General features: G+C 39.1%; 1 protein-coding gene across 1 annotated transcript; it reads left to right on the forward strand.

Moving 5' to 3' along the window:
• The first annotated feature begins 2,565 nt into the window (after positions 1-2,565).
• si:dkey-6n21.12 (schwannomin-interacting protein 1) lies at positions 2,566-14,456 on the forward strand. The gene is made up of 8 exons (XM_035149287.2): positions 2,566-2,907; positions 4,491-4,521; positions 4,958-5,215; positions 6,661-6,785; positions 8,323-8,431; positions 8,594-8,719; positions 8,834-8,951; positions 12,566-14,456. The coding sequence occupies exons 3-8, from the start codon at positions 4,958-4,960 to the stop codon at positions 12,664-12,666; spliced, it is 837 nt and encodes a 278-aa protein (XP_035005178.1). The 5' UTR covers positions 2,566-2,907; positions 4,491-4,521; the 3' UTR covers positions 12,667-14,456.
• The last annotated feature ends 160 nt before the right edge of the window (positions 14,457-14,616 follow it).

Consider the following 14,616-nt stretch of genomic DNA (forward strand, 5'->3'; position numbering starts at 1 on the left):
TACCACCACTGGTGACAAGGACACTAGCAGAACACAAAAATAGAGAAGAATCAGTCAGGAAGGATAAGGAGAGAGCAATTGTCTGTGGCCATCACATGCAAAACCATTGCATTTTTGGGGGTTGTCTTGCTTTTGCCTTGGGCCTCTCGCTTTTGTGAAATTGATTCACAATAACTTGTGATCCTAAATGGACTTGGTGTTTTACTGTGACGATTAAAGGGATAGTTATCCAAAAATGTATATGTACTCATTATCTACTCACCCCTATGCCGATGGAGGGGTGGTGAAGTGTTTGACTTCACAAAACACTTCTGGAGTCTCAGGGGGTAAACTTTGTTAGAGCAGAATCCAGTACCATTGAAGTCAATGGTGAGTCCTTCTTCAGACGTAATAAAACAATATTAACCATAACAAGCCTCCATACTGCTCCTGTGGTGTCATTCAAGTGTCTGGAAGCCCCGTCATTCATATTCGACTCGAAACAGCGTCATTTACATCAAGTTTTAAGCCGAAATGTCTGCTGATATCTTCAGACGAGGTGCATTCAGGAACTGTCAGAAGATATCAGCAGACATTTTGGCCTTGAAAAGGTCGTAGCCAATCAGCTGTGTGAGTTTCTCCAGGAAAGTAATGTATATGAAGACTTTCAGTCAGGGTTTAGAGCTAATCACAGCACAGAGACAGCCTTGGCAAAAGTGACTAAGGACCTTCTAATAGCTTCAGATCAAGGGTTTGTGTCTGTCCTCGTTCTATGTGCATACAGTGTAGCTTCGACACAAAGCATGAACTGGGCTTAACACTGAAGGGGAGTAGGAACATAAGGCCTGACTGGGAAACTCATACAGCCTTTCTTTATTGTATCTGGCAGTATCAAGTACTGAAACTCTAGACACTGACAAACCTTTTTATTTTTTTCGATCCTCTTGAATAGGAATGTCAGTTATAACTCTCAGAGTAATTTCATTCTCACCCAGAACTTGACCGTGAGATACCACTTTTTCTTTTTTACTTTCAATGTGTAACACTATTTTTCTGTTCTTCAGTTCTTCGTTTTACCAACAGGTTGCCATTTGGACAATCTTGATCATTTCCATTTCTCCTAGCTTCTTTCTTAGAATCCGAGACACCATAATCTGACTCAAACTCACCTGCTCATGTTCTTTTCTGAATTTAGGTATGATTTTGAATGCCTCCCTCCCGGGCCACACAAAAATGAATTCTGGGATATCAGGAATGAATTCATAATTTTACAAGAAAAGAGTTGAGATTTTATTTTATGTTATAGGATAACAGCATCCCATTGTGGTGAGTCAAAGTGGGGAAGGGTTTGTCTTCCTGTGAACACGTGTGCGTGCCAAACGACTGATAAAAGAATAAAAGGGATCATTTGGATGACCTTGAAGAGAAAGCACGAGAGCCTGAACTGCTGTTGTCTGTGACTGTGGCACTGTGGTGGGAGGGTGCTGTTTGCAACTTATAGTGTTGCCAGGAGCGAAGACAGCTAAGTAGGGGAGCTGTTCCTGTGTTAGGAGAGGGAGGCACAATACCTCCCTTTAGGTAGCAAGGGACCGGGGATCTGTAGGTGCCTTTGCAGGTGGCTGTCCTGAGAGTGACTCCAGCCCCACTTCAAGCTGTCACACCAAACTGCCATCACAAATTCACAAAAGAGATTCTATGTTCGCACTCCACAGGGGGTCTTGTTGCCGGACAGGGCATGATAACTTAAAAAAAGACTTTTCATGTTTAATGGATGATGTGTTGTCATGCCAGTTTTGATTAATCTTAAATCAATTTTTATAACCTGACACTCTATTATGGGCTCATTTGAGACAGCCCTTGGTGTTAGGGAGGTCCTCTGCCTCCCCCTAGTGGCATTTGATTTTGACCTGTTTACAGTTCATAGTGGTCTGTATTGATTGCTGTGCATTGTGATACTAAGTTCCATTGTGTGCAGTGCGATCACTTGCTGTGCTTGGAGTGTATACTGTCTTCCCAGGGGTGTGCAATATTTGAATTCAGTTGCAGTGTCATGTGTTTTAGGGAGTAGGGTGGCAGCCTGTAGGCTACTTTGCTAGTTGACCTTTGCATTTCAAATAAAAACATATTTTTGCCTGATGATTATTCTCTTGCCTGTGGACCAGACCTGATTTTAAAAAGTGGAAGTATCATAAAACTTAAAAATTATTACAAGAAGAATCAGGACTTTGGAAAAATTATGAAAGAAACTGTCTACACAGACATGGAGTAATCTGACTCGATGTTTGTAGCTGTTGACTACAAGGTTAATAGTTACATCTGCGTGATATTCAAAGGGGTCTCATATTTTTTCAAGAAACAATGAGATGCTTATTCACGATTTGGGGTCCAGAATAAGTGGGTTTTTTTATTTGTTCTTTGTTCTTGCAATAGTGGGACTTTTTCCCTAATTAAATTAGAACCGTATCTAATATTTATTCTAATTTAATTGCGAATTTATTCTGGTAATATTGTAGACTTTCTTCTTAACTCCTAACATTATTCAAAAAGGAGGAAGCTAACCAAGAAGACGTTTATTTTGAAGGCAGCTACAGGAAGTGTCAGAATTGAGAATTGCATTCGCGAACGTTACTTTTCGTGAAATTCCTAAGTTCCTCGTCTTTTGTTCGTATGTTAAGAGTTGACCAAGATTTCGTGGATTTGTGGAGGGATCTGAACTGTGGACACATAGCTGTGGTGCAGACTGAGACTTTGGCGTGAACGGCTCTTATGGACGTGTTTTCTATTCATCGTGCTTTGTTTGAGAAAGAGTGAAACTCGATGGAAAGGAGGCGAAGGAGGAAGACAATTTGGGGGAGCTGAGCAATGTGGCAGAGCCCTCAACTCCTCTCACCACACCAGTAGACTTGTGTTTGTGTTACGGGTAAAGTGGTAAGTGTCCATTTTTAAATAACAATCTCCCGTTTGGTGTGATACTCAGTATATGGTCAGATTTCCAGGGGTGTAGCCTCGGGAACCGGATATTTAATTCAATAACGTCTTGCTGGAGTTTTTGCAGTTCACCTTACAAGTGACGTAATGCCTGTAGAGGGCCTTCTGCCACTTAAATTGACTTTATTACTTATAGTCCTGAACTTAAACCACTTTTATTGTAACCTTTTTTTTCTCTTAATATCCTCTGAACACGGTACGATGCACATTCTTGTGTGTTTGTCCTGGAAACATGGTTCATTCACATGATGAAAAATCAGTTGTTACTGTTGATTATAGATAATCGAAGAAGAATCAAAAGTAACTTTTTTGCTATTTAAAATGTCAAAAAATAGACATCTCAACACCCCATCATCATAGTTACTGATGACGTCTAAACATCAGCAAATTTAACAGAAAGTGTCGTTTTAAATGAATGGGAGGGTTTTAGGCTTGGGTCCTGAGAAGCACTTAAACAAAACATTTCACAGTCAACACTGTGTCTTTTGTCAAGTAAATCAAAGGACAGATATTTCTTGACTCAAACTGATTTGTAATGGTTCTTCCTGCTCAGTATTAGAAAGTCATACCAAACCAATGTTGAAATGTGAATAAAAATCATGGCCAATCGTGGGCCTGACTTCTGATCATTTCGACTCACTTCTCAACACAGTGAAGTTGCCAAGAAGTGGTAAGCTGTTCCAGCATTATTGCTATTTCTGCTTATTGTCTAAGGTTGTACTTGCTCTGTATTGAAATATTTTATGAAATCCATACTCAAATGTGACTGGGAACTGGGAAAACACCGACATATTACAGTCCAGATTGGCAATTCTTTTTCCTGGAGCATTTCATAGTTTATGCCTCAAGCTTTACTCTTCCAGTGTATAGGAGAACCAAAAGTGGCCCTCAGGTAACGTAAAAACATGAAAATCCTATTCTAGGACCATTGGTTGGATTGTCTTTTTCGGGGCCACTGGAAACATGGTGGTGCAACATGGCAGATGCTATCTAAAAGGACCTGCTCCCAATGTAAACTTAAAGAGATCATCCTAACCCAAAGCTGCTTTCAGATATCCACTGAACTCCGGAGGAGGTGCATGTGTGAATGCAAATGTCCGAGTGAGAGCCTCTGGATTATCTGTGGACTTTCCCTGCCTGGCCTCCTAGTATAAAGTAAGCAGAAAGTAGAATCCAATGTGAGTGCACAGCAGGGGATAACCTAAGGAAAACATTATTATGAATAGTATGTTCCATTTCTGCAGAGGTCCCCCTAAATCCTACACGCTGGAACTGCAAAAAAGATGCTCATGTTTTCAAATGTTACATGTTGTCCAAATACAGGGGGTCATACAAGAACCTACAAATTAAATAATTGTGTTGGCTTGGATCAGCAGCTAAGGAAGAACTTGATGTTAAAAATGTGTGTTTCTGTGACAAACATGCGGTTTAGTGCTTGTGTTCATGCACATATTGAGCATATTCAAATCTTTGACTTTTCTGTATCTCATGAACCCCCTTCCCTTTCCCCTTTGTCTCCACAGTGTTTTTCGTGGAAATTCCTTCATAACAGCTGTAAGTGTTATTCAGTAACCTCCAAGGTTTTTATTATTCAGAAAAACAAGTAGTCAGCTCTAACACCTGAAGGGCTCACACTGGGGTTGTTTTTAAAGCCCCATTCACCCTGGCAGAAATAAAGATGTGGTAGATAAATATTGGATCATTTTTGAAAATACTTCAATCAGTCAATGCAGTACCTAACATATGTTAGCTTTGTAAACTGTAGAAGTCCCTCCAGGTTGTAAAAAGTTGTGGTTATAATGTTTTAATGTGAAGAATCTAATGACTGTTAAGTTGTGATTTTAGGCAGCCAGAAACACCTGTTTTCTTTGAATTACTACTTTGACTTAATACAGTTTTATAACCTGGGGGCACATTTTCTTTGTAGACCTCTTTGTCCCAGACACTTGTATAAAATTGTATCTGTTAAACTGCTGTTTCCACTGTAAAGATGGAGGGAGAGAAGGAGAGACAGAGGCAGCAGCGGGAGGAGAAAGAGAGTAACGAGGCGGAAGACGACAGGAAGAGTGGTGATGAAACTGACAACAGAGAGGAGGATGATGACGATTCGGAGGGTGCTGCCCTGGTCTGGCAGGAAGGCTATGGTGAGGACAATCTGGGGCTTCCCATCATGCACTGGGAAGCACTGAGCCTGCGCATCGCTGAGCTGGAGAAGCAAGAAGAGGAGAAGAAGGAGAAAAAGGCAAAGGTCAGAGGTCACAGTCTGGGAGAGGGGAGTACGATTGTGGGCAGGGAGGAAGCTCAGAGATCACCTGCACCAGAGGATTAATCAGCGCAGGGCTGTTGGCTGATTAATCCTCATGTTCAAAACAGGCAGCGGCCGCAGAGTTGCCAGGGAGAGGGACATGAAGAGGGACACAGAACGGAGGAACCTGAAAAGGTTATCGGATGATTTAAGTTGAGCTATTTGGATTTATGTTTGGTGTCCTTAAATAAAATGCTGAAAAGTGAGTGGTTCATCTCTGGCTGGGGTTGGGAGACCCCGTTGGCATCGTCTGTTGCCACAGTGGCGCCCAACGCAGGGCTCAACGCAGCCAGAGACAAAGGAGTTGATTTTTAGCATCTTTATTCTCACTTGATCTGGCACAAACATAAATTCAATCAACTTAAAGGGATAGTTCACCCAGAAATGAAAATGTGCTCATTATCTACTCACCACTAGCTGGAGGGGTGGGTAATGTGTTTGAGTCCACAAAACACTTTTGGAGTTTCAGGGGTGAACAGTGTAGCACCTGAATCCAATACAGTTGAAGACATTAGTGACCTATCTTCAGACATAATAAAACAACAGAAAAAACCTAACATGCCTCCATACTGCTCGTGTGGTGTCTTTCAAGTGTCCACAAGCCCCGACATCCATATTTGACTCGAAACACACCGTGGTTTTTTCTGTGGTTTTTTACGTCTGTTTTATGAAATGTTTAATTTGAGCTTTTCAGAAGCTACATTTCTATTTTCTCTTAATACATTCGATTGAAAGGAAGTGACAAAATAACTTATTGAGATTTTATATATTTGTTCAGAAGCCAGTAGGGGTGTCACAATTCTCCACATCCATGATTCAATTCGACTTAAGTTTTTGTAAGCACGTCATTGTTTTTGATGAGATTTTGATGTGTCCTTTTGTCTGGACTGTGCCACACTAAGTGCACATGGTTACATTTAAGTAATTAAAAAAGAATTTCAGCACACAACAAATTCATACAGTACTTACTTACATATATATAAAGCTTCTTTATCACATATACATCATAATTACACAATGCCACCATCAGAGACAAGTTGGGGTTCAGTGTCTTCCCAAGGACACTTGATGTCGGGATCAGAACACCTACCCGTCAATTTGGGTATTGGGTGTTGATGTGTTCTGACTTCTACTACATTCATACTAACAAAGTGATGTGGATTGACTCACTTTGGTATCAGTTACTTTATGAACCTCTGTTGATTTGTATTAAGCTACATTAACAACATCTTACCAAGTCCAAAGAACTTCGACACAATCACAGCAATAACATTTCCACAACGAATACAAGAGGAAACTATCTAGCTTTTTTGTTGCCACTCGCATCATGATTGAAAGTAGAATGGACAGTGACGTGTTTGTGTAACACATGTGTGATGTGGTTTCAGAATGGAGTTTCCCTGGAGCGTGGCCGGGCTCCAGTGAGCTGGTCGGAGGAGAGAGGCAGGAGAGCAGAGAGCTGGGAGGATGGAGACGACGCCTGCAACAGCCACGTGCTGGCACTGACCTCCCGGTACACACACTAGAAACACTGATGGCCTGTCCGGGTTTACCCTCCCACCCCCCACTAATTTGAAAGCCAGACTTGAACTTGTAATTTATACAGTGTGGTATTACTACGTTTACTTAAGTCAAGGTTTTGCAGCCCTTTGAAGCAGCTGTAATGTAAGTAGCATAGTTCAAAGCTTGTACAGACAGAAATTCAGACCTGAAGAACTGTTGTTTTTCTTATAAAGAGGACTAGTGAATCAGAAATTCAAAGCTCAATGAAATGTTGAACTTGGTCATTTCAGACCTGATGCAGCACTTAGTTGTATTATCTGGCTATTAACAGAGTTCAAGGAAACAGGCTGGCAGTGGGTAAGGCCAATTCTTGCTTCTGCTTCGAAGCTACACCGTAGCCTGAGGACAGATGTGTACTCTACGCAGAGCCCTAAGCCCTACCCTGACATGCACCGCCCCAAAAATATAACTACGTGTCGAGGTGACGCAGACCGCAAGAAATACTTTATTGTCCCCGTAGGGAAATTTGTTTTGGACTCAAATGCTGTGGACATATGCTTCCATATTTACAAAACTAGTTACATAGCAGCACCAACTGTGTCAATCACAACATTAAAATGCACATAAAATAATAATAAATAAAATATTGCACACACCCCATACAAAAACACATTGCACGTAGCACATATTGCACCATCCCATACATACATCATTGAACGAACATGACTGACATCTTTCTTTTCTTTGTTGCAGTTCTTTTTAGAAAAAGTAATTGCTCTTCAACATCTATCAGCTCCAACACGATCCGCTTAGTAACACTCGCCATTGTTCTGAAGCAAACAGAGACGCCAGAGAATTTGTAGATAAGCAGACCAGAAACCGGAAGACACTCAACACCAGCATAGAAACTCTACCGCCACTAGTGTTTTGGTGATGCAGTTGCAGCGCGACTCACATTCACATATGCACAACTATGAATGCTCAGCCCTGTGCATAAGCTACGTGCACACCTACGGCGTAGCTTCGTCGCAGAAGCATGAATTGGGCCTCAGATTAGCCTGACGTTATAGTTTCTTGTTTGTCTGGTTATGTTAAATAAGTCTACTATGTCAGGCTCTAATTTGCATATGGACTGGTTACAGCCACATTTTGTAGCTTCATCCCCTATTGTCATTAATATAGAGCTGCTGTGTACAACTTGTGGGGAGTGCTAAATATTTAAATATGTGTCCCTTTCCTCGGGTGTGTCACAGCTTTTTGCATTGCTATGCAGCAGAGGAATTCCTACTCTCCCACAGAAAATGATTTTTTTCCTGCAAAGTTGTTGAACTCTTAACAGTCTGATTCATTTCCTCTTGTGGCTTGATGGACATCTAATGGTGGCCTTTGTGTTTTTTTTCCCCCTATGAGCTAATTTTGATTATTTTGTCTAGAAACTTGTGAATAGAATTCCCCCCCACACTAATCAGTCAGTCACACATGTCCCTAAATGACCACCAGAGTAAAACCAACATATGATGTCTATTTTATTGATGTGTATCCTCTAGCCTGCAGACACAGATGAATCTTCAGCTCTGCTTCATCAACAACAGTGAAAGTGAGGAGGAGGAAGAGAAGGAAGGAGATGGGAGCCAGAAGGAAGGCTCAAACACATGGGTAAGTACCTCTAAAACATGTTTTGACAGTAGAATTAACAGTTAAGATTATCTGTGGTGTCACTCCATACAAACAAAAAAGTGAAAGGGTTATAATGAAGAGTATAACATCTATCATGTTCATAAAGTCAACCCCACCCCTTGTCCCCTCCCAATCTTAAAGAGAGGGAGTGTCCAGGTTCATAAGAATCCTCAGCCTGCCTCCAAGCCAGAGAAACCAAAGTCCAGAGGCTTCAGGAACACTCTAAGGAACCTACGAGACAGGCTGAGAACAGACCACAAAACACTGGTGAGGCTCATGTTACCAAGTTGCACACAGCATGAAACGGTAGTGATGCAGCCCTTTTTTGTCTTCCAGCCCTGAATGTTATTTGTCACAGCTCTCCTCCTCTCCTCTCCTCAGGCTGCCGCTCATAGTGATCCTGTAATCCAGAGGAGACATTTGGAGTGCAGTGATTTACAAAGCTTCAGTATCAAGGAGCTAAATGGTCTTTGTTCATCTCTTAGCCAAACCATACAAGGTACAGACCCACACACAGTCATTACACTCAACTGTGACCATAAATGTTTGGAAATGTTTGGTCACTTGGTAGTGCCTTATTTTCTCAGACACATCAAAGCAACTACTATTTTTGTGATCTACTTTTTTTTAAACTTATGACATGAAAATGGTTTACAAACAGCATTTCACCCAAACTATATACATAACATCACTGTTTTGTAAAAAAAAAAAAACAAGTAAATAATAAGAAGTAAAAAAGACACCAAAACAGCACATTATATCTGTCCAAGAATATGTGTATTTAGACCAATAAGGATATCCCAGGTCTCCCAGGTGGATGTGTGTGCTTTATGAATTACAGCTAATGACCTCTCTATGAGCGCAATGTCACTAAAATGATTTGGACATTTTAATTGTTGGAGAATCGTTTGTGTATTACATTTGTCTTGGCAGCAATTAAACCCTGCCGTTAACATGGACGGTGGAGTCATAAGATGAACTTTGTAGGAATTTGGAATTCCAGGACACTTGGCAACCTTAGACCATAGATTAGTTTCTAGAAAGGCTTCCCCAGAAAACTTGAAGGTATTTATGTATCAACAAGATTCTGGGTACATTCAGTTGGGTTTGGACTCAGCGAGCTTTATTTTGAACCCACCTGTGTGATGTGGCGTAAAAAATGTGCACAAGCATGCATAATGCCTTGTCCAATGCTTTGTCCGTCAAGGTCATGCACAAATCCAGGACAGCATCACCCCCAGAATTTAGGCAATTTTTAAAGATGAATCAAAAATAAATGGTGAACACCAACCCAGTGGAAGATGCTTGAGGATTTACCCAAGAGTAGAAAAGAGGGTAGTGGCAAATCCTATGGAAGTCAATGGGTACGGATTGATGATCTCAATTGCAGGCACAGGAAGTAATTCTATCCAACTCAATTTTACAGTGGAAACAACTGTACAGTGATAATGTTTGTCCGGGCCAAATTGATCACTATAAGCAGTCAGATCAAAATCCTGTGGGGTAAGTGCTGGCATAAAATAATTGTATTAACAATTGAAATAAAAACAACAGAATTTGTAATATTTTTTATGCTCTAAACATGTACGAAAAGACCCAAAATTAACACTTTAAGTGAACTACCTGATCACTATTGCCAAATTAATTTAAATAGCATTTTTATATTTGATCTAGGGCTGCACCTATCTATTATGTTTTTATTGATTAATCCAAAGATTCATATTTTGATTAATCTAACCATTAATACTTAAGATTTTTGTATTACTCGGTTAATATAATAATGAATAGGGCTTGGGTGACTCGTCGACGTAATCGGCGTCATCGATTACGTAAAGTCGAGTCGCGGAACGTGTGGCAACGCGTCGTATGGAAGCTGGCACAGTCAAAGCATGGACTCACCTGAAGAGCAAGCTGAACCGGAAAAACTCGCCCACGATCAACTAGCATAGGTCACCAATAGTCGGACCGTGGTCCGGACCGGGCCCAGAAGCCGCTCTACACAGAGTCAGACCTGTTGTTCGATTTTGACGGAGCGTTTCTATTTTAACATGCACACTTTATCCCGCATTTACGGTAGTCTTATTTTAACCTGCGCCGCTTTTGTTGTCTTTACGGTAGTAGAGATTACTTCACTGAACTAGAGAAAGTGGGAACAAAGAGGAAAGTTCAAGCTTTTTAGTTGTTAATGTTTATTGAGATTGTTTGTGTGTGAAATGTAGTTATATATTAAGAAAAAAGAAGAAATGGGGAAACTCAAACTACATCTTTTTATTTACTTTTTTAAAAATTAAGCATTTTATTTTAAGATGGCTTTTTCAAAAGCTCTTTATTTTGTAAACAAACCTTGTTTTACTTAAAACGAGAAAATAATATTTATCTTATTATCAGAGTACACTTCAGTTCTGTGTGAAAATGAATAATAAACATTGTTGAAATATACTTTATTTCATTTCTAGTTTGTCAGTTTTTGATTTCATACAGACATTGATACAACTACTAGGCTACTTTAAGATTATTTCTTTTGATAGACTGCTAAACTTGAATTTACAGTGTTTTGATATTCCTCCAGAAATTTACTTGAATTTTACTTAGGTTTTCATTTATTTTATTGTTGGAACAAGCTCTTGTAGTGTATACTTTGTTTGTTGTCAGAAATGTTTTTATTTAAGACAAGATTATTAAATGCATATAAATGACAAGTTTTTAAAAAAATTATAAATTCATTATATAACAATAATAAATAATCGTTAGATTAATCGAAAAAATAATCCATAGTTGCAGCCCTAATATTGAATTTATAAAAAATTTAAATTAAAAAACTTGTCATTTATATTTATTTAATTAATTATCTTCTCTTAAACACAAACAAATCTGACAAAAAAAAAATAGCCCAGTCTGAACTGCCTTTTACAGTCCCGTAAAAAATCTCTCCAAAATAAAATTTGTGCAAGAGCTTGATCCATTCAAGTAAGAGGAACATATCAATCTACATTAAGTTGTCCAACAACAAAATAAATGAAAACCAACGTAACTTTCTGGAGGAATATAAAAACACTGTAAATTCAAGTTTAGCAGTCTATCAAAAAAAAAATTTTCAAAGTAGCGTAGTAGTTGTATCAATATCTGTATGAAGTCAAAAACTGACAAAAGTCAAAAAGAATAAAGTACAATTCAATAGTATTTCAACAATGTTTATTATAAATATTCACACTGAACTGGAGGGTACTCCAATAATAAAATAAATCTTCTTTTCTCATTTCAAGTAAAATAAGGTTTGCATTTAAAAACAAAATAAAGAGTTTTGTAAAAGGCATCTTAAAAGTGCTTAATTTGAGAAAATAATAAATAAAAAGATGTGGTTTGAGTTTCCCCTTTTTTTCTTAATATATAACTACATTACACATATAAATTATCTCAACAAGTATTAACAACTAAACAGCTTTAACATTCCTTTTGTCTTTGTTCCCCACTTTCTCTTGTTCAGTGACAGAAGTAAACTCTACCTTGTGTTGCCAGGATTTACTACCGTAAAGACAGGAAAAGCAGCGCAGGTTAAAATAAGACTACCGTAAATGTGAGAAAAGTTGCGTAGGTTAAAATAGAAACTGTTCATCAAAATCTAACAACAGCGATGATGTCGGTGCGTCACCCCAGTCCTAATTTGATTCATTACAATATTATATAATAAGGCCCAACAATTTGCACAATGAGAAATCACTTTGGGGACTGTGGAGAGAAAAAACTCCCTTTTAGCAGGGTGAAGCTCTAGCAGAATCCAACTCAGTGTGGGCGGCCTTCTGCCTCCAAAGTTTTTAAGAAGTAAGAATTCCCAGGAAGAGAAAAAGACTGTTTAACTTCTGATGAAGGCAAAACAGTTATATGGCTATGTGGATTCCTGCAGAGACCCAACTATTGTTGAATTATGGAACAGAATACTGAAGTATATTGTAATCCTGAAATTCAAGAAAGGTCACAGAGCTTGGCAACAGAGAAAAAGGAAAGTTCAGTTGACCATAGCATTCATTTATTGTTAAATATTTTAACAACTGATAAGACGTTTTTGCCAAATCTACAAACTACATTTTGAATTAATTTTGAATTTGTCCGTGTCAGACCTGAGCTCAGATCTGGTGGGCCGCCTCCAGGTCAGAGACCAGCTGAGGACAGAGCAGGACGCCATGCTGCTGGAGGTCCAGGATCTTACATCACTATGAAACTGCTGATCACTCCCAGCTGAAGGTCACCTATCGAACAGCGAGGACTGGTGATGTCACACAAACGGTCTGTGAACATTATTCTGAATAAGACAATGACACAGTGGTCCCCACATGCTCTCAATCTGACCAAAGTCTTAGTCTGTCCAACCAACCACTAAGAAGACTCTGACTCCCTGAAAGGACTTGGACATTCGCTTGCACAGTATTTTTCATGTTATTGTCAATGTTTTGTGGTTAAAAGGGAAAGTTAGTTTCACTGAGCCGTAGTTATAAACTCGCATGTGAGAGAACCATTACAAAGCTACATATCCGAGGCATGTTGATGGTGCGGAAGCCTTACGGTACACGAAACTGAGCTGAATTGCATGCAATTCATCCTATAACATTAATGGGACCTGCTTTGTCACTTTTGGCCAGCCACCTGCAATATTTTCTAAAATGTTGACCAAAACCCGCCCAGCCTCTGCGTCAACCCGCACTTCACTACTACACTTGTACATTGTGTTGTTTCTTTTTCTTTGTGGTCATCTGGTCAAACTTTCCTTCGTTACTCAGTCGCTTTACTCGAAAAAAAAAGACGCCTTCCTCTTCCTGTCACTCACCTTTAGGTGTTCACATTGATCTCAGCCTGTGCTGATGACTCGCATTAATTTACAACAACATCTGGAGGTGAAATGTGGAGAAACGTCATTTAACCTCCTCGGAAAAAAGAGGAAAGTGGGGTATTTAATGTTCACACTTAGTGTAAACAGACGTCTACTTAATAACTCAAAACCCTTGTCAATTTTAGATGTTTTATTCATTATTTGCTGGTGGAGAAGAAAGAGTTTAACTTGGTAAAACCTCCATATATGAACTCATGACAGAGTGAGACAGCTCCATCCAGTTTAGGTAAATGCAGGATAAAGGTGGGCAGATCAATCAAATCATTGGTTTGTTGGACACAAAGACATGACACAGATACTGACCCAAACATTTGAATTCACTGAAAGGATCCTGCCCGTACACAGGAACACGCTGGTGATGTGATGTGGACAGTTGGCTAGAAAGTCAAGCAACAACAGTATTTGTTTGTTTTTTTCAAAATGGCTTTGCCAAGAACAAGGGAGCAAGAAAATGTATTTGTGACAAGACAACCCAAGGTGTGCTTTGTAAAATTGAATTGGAAAAAGTTTGTTAATGAGACAACCACACAGAACACCTTTTCAGAAGTTGTAGTAAGAACATCACCTTTTATTGCAGAGATTTACTCAAATGTTTCGATGCAACTTGAGTTGTGGGTCTGTGATGATTGACAGACTACCAGTTTCAGTATGGGCAAACTGAAGTGGAATTGTACATGTAAACTGTATTTTCCTACCAGCAATTGTTCCTGCTTGGTTAGTTCACGTCGTCTCATTGGGCTGGTTTTACTTTACTGTTCAACAAGTATAGTCTGTGGTGTATGTATAAAGTAGCTTGACTTGACTGAATATATATATACTTTTAAAAGCACAAAGTACAACACATTGGAGGTTAACATTTGGAGCTTAATAGCATCAGGACAATGCTTTTATACATGTTGCTGTGTTGTATATTTTCCCTTAAGGCTTAAAACTGAAATATAAATGGAGTCATGTTAAAAAAGCTGCTAATTCTGCCAACTATTATACTACTACTTTTTTATTGTTCTTTTTAGAAAATGTCATTTGTTTTATACATGTATGTCTTTGTGTCAGCTTTTTAGTTGAAGCTGGTAAAGGCCTAAATGTGCTCTTGTGTACAATAAATGAAGCACATTTCATTTTGTTCTGATTAAGTGCTTGTTTTGAATGCTTTAAGGACGATGCGCAATGTTTTGACATTTTTTCATTTCACAAATGCCACATAAGAAAAATGTAATTGTTATTGTGACTGACTGTGTTTAACTCACTTTTCAAATTTCACAAAACATCAGGGACTGAACTC

Source organism: Hippoglossus stenolepis, chromosome 23, assembly GCF_022539355.2.
Source record: "Hippoglossus stenolepis isolate QCI-W04-F060 chromosome 23, HSTE1.2, whole genome shotgun sequence".
In the NCBI taxonomy this organism is placed as follows: Eukaryota; Metazoa; Chordata; class Actinopteri; order Pleuronectiformes; family Pleuronectidae; genus Hippoglossus; species Hippoglossus stenolepis.